At 44.5% G+C, this 6,884-nt stretch overlaps 1 protein-coding gene across 1 annotated transcript; it reads right to left on the reverse strand.

Moving 5' to 3' along the window:
• Positions 1–2,172: 2,172 nt before the first annotated feature.
• Positions 2,173–4,934, reverse strand: LOC123179354 (uncharacterized). Its single transcript, XM_044591552.1, has 5 exons — positions 4,758–4,934; positions 4,109–4,186; positions 3,565–3,677; positions 3,422–3,485; positions 2,173–2,784 (listed from the first exon to the last, which is right to left on the reverse strand). Exons 1-5 carry the CDS (start codon positions 4,872–4,874, stop codon positions 2,356–2,358), a joined length of 801 nt encoding a protein of 266 aa, XP_044447487.1. The 5' UTR covers positions 4,875–4,934; the 3' UTR covers positions 2,173–2,355.
• Between the last annotated feature and the right edge of the window lie 1,950 nt (positions 4,935–6,884).

Consider the following 6,884-nt stretch of genomic DNA (forward strand, 5'->3'; position numbering starts at 1 on the left):
AATTCAAAAAATGTTGGGGATTTTTCTAAAAATGTTTGCATATTCAAATAAATGTTCATAATTTCGAAAACAAATGTTCATAATATAAAACAAATCCATCATTTTTTAAAAAGGTGTGTGTATTAACTTTTTTAATTAAATTTAAAAAATGTTTGCTAATTTAAAAAAGTACTAAATTTTTAAAAATGTTCATGAAATTCAAAAAAAAGAATCCACCAGTTTTGGAAAAAATGTTCGTTTATTCTAGAATTGTTCGCCGATTCAAAAGAAAATGCTTAAAAACCGTTCGCATGATAGAAAAATTGTTTGTCCATTCGTCTCATAATATAAAAGTGTTTTTTACATTAGTGTAGTGTCAAAAACGCTTTTATATTACACTCCCTCCGTTCCTAAATATAAGCCTTTGTAGAGATTCCACTATGAACCACATACGGATATATATAGATGCATTTTAGAGTGAAGATTCTCTCACTTTGCTTCGTATGTACTTCCTCCGTTCCAAAATAGGCCATAGTGGAATCTCTATAAAGACTTATACTTAGGAACCGAGGGAGTAGGACGGAGGGAGGAAGATATATGAAAGTTGAAGGCAGTACAGCAGGCGAGAAGAAACATTAATTATAAATAGCAATGAGGGAGTAGCAACTATCGAGGGAAGTGTCTTGTTGCCTGGCAAAGAGTGTGCAGGCCAAAGGAGCTAGGTGGCCTTGGCCTTCTCGACCTAAACCGCCAAGGCTTGGCTTTAAGATTGCGTTGGGAATGGCTTAGACGCACGGATCCAGGCAGACCGTGGCATGGACTCTCGATGGTCACGGATCCGCAAGTTCAGTCGGCCTTTGACAGCATGGTTCATTGGAAACTTGGGGACGGCCGCAAGGTGTTGTTTTGGAAAGATAGGTGGATGAGAAGTGCAACAGCCAGGGAGATTGCCCCGAGCATCTGGGGCAAAGTACGTACGCAAACTGTGAACAAGCGGACAGTGCATGATGGATTGCTCAACCACCGCTGGGCCACAGACATCTCCGGTGAGCTCTCCACGGACGAGCTCGTGCAATTGATCAGCCTTTGGGAGATTGCTATTATGGCGCAGCTTATTCCCACCGAGCGGGATGAGGCTGTTTGGCCCTGGAACTCCAAGCAGGTGTACACTTCGGCCTCCGCGTATCAAATGCTCTTCAAGGGTGCGATCAGTGTGACCTATGCGCATTGGATTTGGAAGTGTTGGGCACCTCTCACCTGCAAGATTTTCATGTGGCTCGCTATGCAACATAGAATATGGACATCCGATAGAAGGTTGCGGCATGGGCTACAAGATAACCCCTCACCATGTTATCTTTGTGGCCAGGAGGAGGATAACGCTGATCATCTTCTGATCCAGTGCGTCTACTCGCGCCAAGTATGGCACAACATTCTTTCCAGCACGAGGACTACCCCTGCCCTAGCACCGATGGTGAGCGATACTCTGGAGTCATGGTGGGGCAGTACCAGAAATCGGCTTGATAAGGAGACACGTAAAGCTTTCGACAGCTTGGTGATGCTAGTGTGTTGGCATCTATGGAAGCAAAGGAATGAACGGGTTTTCCGCTCGGTGGCCACACCCATCTCGGTGGCTGATCTTGTGAACAGGATTCTTGATGAACTTCGCACTTGGGCGAGAGCGGGAGGGCGTGGAGTCGACACCATTTTGTGAGGAGTTAACATAGTGTGTGGAGTTGGAGTTCTAACGTGGCCTCAGTCGGCTTGTGACCTTTGGCTATGCATCACAAACTCTTGTACATTGTTTTCTCTCTTCTATAAAGCTAAGCTACGCAATTTGCGTACTCTCAAAAAAAAAAACTATAGTACTCCCTACATAAACTAATATAAAAGCGTTTAGATCACTAAAATAGTGACCTAACGCTCTTATATTAGTTTACAGAAGGAGTACTAGAGATTAATTATAAACATCAATGGAAGGCTTGACTCAACTAGTAGTAGTAGTAGTACTAGTGAACCAACAAATTTACCACGCTACAGGAAGCAAAAGCAGTTTATCAAATGAAACATCTACTGCTTGGTGCTTGTGCACAAATAACTGGAAGAGAAAAACCCAACCAAACACAACATTTTAGAGAATTTTCTTCACCATTGATTGCATCCATCACAAAAATGTTACCACACGCACAAACAACCTGGGCCAACACAACATTTTGCAATTAGGCAAGAGCAAACCTACCACACTTGATCATCTACAGTCCAGAGGATGGCTTGCCCTTTCAAGCAAAACTAAACCACAAGACATGACACATGACTCCCAGATTAACCCAACCAGTAGTGTGGTCCGTGGGAACACTTCTTCAGCTCATTACAGTACGTTCATATCCCTACGTGGTTCACAAAGTCCACCGCTGCTTCAGTAACAGTGAACGTCACCTTCCCAGACAAGAAAACCAGAAATGCGCACGCCACATTAGCGACAGTGTTGCGAAAGACCACCGTGGCAAAGTCCTTATCTGACATATCCGTCTGCAGCTCCTGGACCTCCTTCTGCGTGCCCGCCACGGCAGTCTTCAAGCACCCCACTTGGGCACTGGTGGAGGTCTTCAGCTCCTGCAGCTCCTTCTTCGTGTCCGCCACCACTGTCTTCAAGGACTCCACCCCAGCCCTGGTGGAGGTGGCCTCATCCACCACCATCTGCTTGAGCGCTTCAATCTCAAAACGGATTTCGGCGGTTCGCTCTATTCCCTGGAGCGTGATTTCGATAGCAGCTCCGCTGACCACCTTCTTTACCTCCACAATAGAGACCTGCAAATTCAGCAACAACCATAAAAAACGATCATCTTCACATAATGAGTCTACTACAGCAAGGTCCAATCAACTACCTCTTCCTAAATACAAGTCTTTTTAGAGATTTCAAATGGACTACAACATACGGATGTATATAGACATATTTTAGAGTGTAGATTCGCTCATTTTGCTCAAAAGCCATATGATCAACGAACATACAAAACACGAGGAGACCAGATCAAGGTACGTACAATCAACCAGAAGTACTCCCTCTGTAAACTAATATAAGAGCGTTTAGATCATTAAAGTAGTAATCTAAACACTCTTATATCAGTTTACGGAGGGAGTATTATGCAATATAATCAATGATGTATGACTGCAGGAGAGCATAACATCGCAGAGAAGGGCACTGTGCAATACAATCAATGAACATGCAAAACAGGAGATCAAAATAAATGCTTCACAGCAAGGTACAATCAGCCAGAAGTGTGCAATATAATCAATTATATATCACTAGAGGAGTGGCATAACATTGCAGACAAGGGAACTGCTTCCTGCTGAAACACAAAAAATATATTTCTGTTGGCTTTTCCAGAGCCGTCCATCTACACAAGTCTACGTTGGTTCGATATAACAACAGCACAGCATATCATACCTGGTGCCTCAGATACGCCTCGAGATCCTCTGGTCTGTTTGACTGAAGTGCCTTCAGGAAGTCCCTGTCAAAACAGCGACGAAGCATCAATATTGAACCGACTTCATGATCCAAAACAACACCCCAACAGTTGTAACTCTTACCTCACTATGTTTGATGCGGAGTCAGCATTGTCATCGCAGATGGAGATCCTGTAGGCATGGTCCGTGGTAAACCCGATCTCGGGAAGCAGCTTGCCACTCACGTCCAGATGAAACTGTACATTCAACACACAAATGGCTCAGATATAAACGCGCAGCTATCCAATCGGTAAGAAGCAAGCTGGCAGAGACTGATAGTGCTATAAAGCCTCTAAGAATATTTCATAAACGGACAAAGTTAAGCTGTCCATAAATACAGCTATCCTGGTACTCCCTCTCAAAAGAAATATAAGAGCGTTTAGATCACTAAGCTCTTATATTTCTTTACGGAGGGACTACCTTTGCAATAGCCTCCATGAGGCTAACACCACACGGTCTAAAAATCCCATCTCGAGAGAGGGAGATGGACACCACTCTGCACTACGACCACGCAAGCACATTCATAAACTTGTAGAAGGCCAGGACTAACACCAGGGAGGGATTGAAACGATGTCTGCAGATGTAATGACTGAAACTGTGCAAGGCATGAAGAATGGCAGAAACACACCTTCCTGTTGATGTCTGGAGTGGGAGGGACGATGGCAGGCAAGGGGGTGGAGGACCAGCTGCGATGTGGAACGGCGACCTGCACCAATAATAAGAATTCGAAATGAAGTAGCTAGCATATAGAATTGGAAGGAATTTGCATTTCAAACTGCAGGTGGGCAATGAATGAAAGTAGATGAGCTAATTACTGGAACGACTGTAACTAGCCGCTGTAATTCCAAGAAAATGGCTAATTGACTTTTTTTTTGCGAATAAAATGTCTAATTTACATAGGCACACAACAGGAATTTCATGGGCAGGCAAGGTCAGTTACACAAGGTAAATCAAGTGAAGAAGCGTCGTGGAGGCAGAGCTCACCGACTCCACCGAGATCGAGATCGAGAAGCAGGGCATGACCAAGACGGAGATCCCCTTCCCCTTGAGGCCCCAAGGACCTGGGATCTGCCGTCTACGGCATGATCAAGGGCAGGGAAAACGGAATCCATCGTCCATACAGTACAGGCAGCGCCTAGGGCAACGAAACTGATGCACGAAATGCTAGGGTTCCTGCGACGGTTCCTACGGAGCAAGCAAGGGCTACGCAAAGGCTAGTCGGCGGTCGTCTTCGCGCGGCGTGGAGAAGGGAGGGAGGGGGGAGGAGGGGCCCGTACCATGGAGCGAGGTGGGGTGGGGTGCGGCTGCTGGTGCTGGTGCGCCGCCGCGGCCAGCGACGGGCGGAAGGAGCGGCCGCCGATCCTCCTGAGGGCGGTGCGGGCCACCGTCGCCATGAGGGCTTCTGCGAGAGCGCCTTCGCCGCAGCAAATGGAAGGAAACACGGGGAAGATGGATCCCCCGATACGCCGGGTTTATCAACCAACCCTACCGGGCCTTTCCTCCCCTACTTGATGGGCCTTTCTTCCCCCGCCCCTACCGGGCCTTTCTTCCCCCACCGGGCCTTGATGGGCCGGTCTGAAACGTCGCTACTTTTTTGCCTTGCCTATATAAATTATAAAGAAGAAAATTGTTTTCCCTAAAAAAAACGTTTCTCAATAAGAAAAAAGAAGAAGAAAGAAGTAGTAATAGATATCGAAAATACACCATCTGATGCACTTTTTTCGATATCTATTAAAAAGTATTGTACGCAATCTCTTCTTCTTTTTCACGTCATAATTTTCTTTGATTCTAATAAAAAGAAGTCTCGGTTTTATTTTGTTTTCATAATAAAGAAAGAATGCATTTTTTTTCTTAATGTAATATGTTGTTTACTAAGGAGACAAAGCTCATGTCCTGCACATTACTACTCTCTCCGTCCGAAAAAACTTGTCACAAGCTTATCTCTCAAATGGATGTATCTAGCACAGATCATCCATTTGAGGGGCAACCTTTTTCCGACGGAGGGAGTACCAATCAAATGCAGCACCTAGTGTGAACTAAGCATAGCTTAGATGGTTAGATTCCTGGCGGTGGAACCAGAGTTCAACTCGTGGACCTAGCACTCGCGCTTGCATTTTCTCGGAGGTGCTCATAGGGGGTAGGTTATGCGTGTGCGCGTTCATAGAGATGAGTGTATATGTCTGTATATGCTTTTTATCATGTTTACAAAAACACAAAACCCAATGCGTCATGGACCGGCCGTTAAATTCTTTTTACGGCTGCTTTCTAGTTGTTGTTTTTCCCTAAAAAAGAGGGGTAGTGCATCAATTTTAAATAATGTTCAAGCATCTTTAAAAAAATGTTAATAACAAATCTTTCCAATTATTAAAAAATAACGACTTTAAAAATGCTCAAAAATTCTAAAATATTTACAAATTCAGAAAGTATTCTCAATTTTAATATTTTGTTTCAATTTTTTTTAAATGATCACAAGGGGGTTAGTTTTAACCATCCAAAAGGTCATAAAAGCCTGGAACTTATGTTTTGTCTTTTGGCAGCTTAGCCAAAACAAGGCACTACAGGTAATGTTCAAGAAATCTTTCAGAAAAATGGCCAGAGTACATTTAAAAAAATGTTATTATGGGTTTAAAAAATACTCTTAGATTTTTAAAAATGTTCAAGATTTTTTTTTATGATTTTGAACTAAAAAATGTTTGCAAGCACACAAAATATTGCAGAATTTGAAATTTTGTTTCGAACTTTTAAAAACGAGGGGTTCATTGCAAAGGTGCAAAAGGTCTTAACAACCTAGGACAAGGCATCATTGTATGCTAAACCACTACCATGTGCACTAGGCCAAGAGGACAAGGAAGACCTGGTGAAAAGAATGCCACGGGACATACCATTCACCCGCCCATCAAGCTTCGCCATTCACGTCTCTACACAACCGTCACACCGTCGTCAACATCACATCTCCACAGCCATCTCCATCATCATTGCCTCCATCGCCATTAGTGTTGGGGAACGTAGTATTTCAAAAAAATTCCTACGATCACGCAAGATCTATCTAGGAGAAGCATAGCAACGAGCGGGGAGAGTGTGTCCACATACCCTCGCAGACCGAACGTCTTCGCGATCGCCATTAGTGTTGGGGAAGCGTTTAGTAACGCGGTTGATGTAGTCGAACGTCTTCGCGATCCAACCGATCAAGTACCGAACGCACGGCACCTCCGCGATCTGCACACGTTCAGCTCGGTGACGTCCCTCGAGCTCTTGATCTAGCTGAGGCCGAGGGAGAGTTCCGTCAGCACGACGGCGTGGTGATGGTGATGATGAAGTTACCGGCGCAAGGCTTCACCTAAGCACTACGACGATATGACCGAGGTGTAAAACTGTGGAGGAGACACCGCACACGGCTAAAAGAT

This window comes from Triticum aestivum, chromosome 1D (assembly GCF_018294505.1).
Source record: "Triticum aestivum cultivar Chinese Spring chromosome 1D, IWGSC CS RefSeq v2.1, whole genome shotgun sequence".
Lineage (NCBI taxonomy): Eukaryota > Viridiplantae > Streptophyta > Magnoliopsida > Poales > Poaceae > Triticum > Triticum aestivum.

Coding starts and splice junctions, on each gene's coding strand:
- LOC123179354 (XM_044591552.1), bottom strand. CDS start 4,874: ATGGCGACGGTGGCCCGCACCGCCCTCAGGAGGATCGGCGGCCGCTCC. Junction 4,187..4,757: donor CCACCCCACCTCGCTCCATG/GTACGGGCCCCT, acceptor TTATTGGTGCAG/GTCGCCGTTCCACATCGCAG. Junction 3,678..4,108: donor CTCCAGACATCAACAGGAAG/GTGTGTTTCTGC, acceptor TTGAATGTACAG/TTTCATCTGGACGTGAGTGG.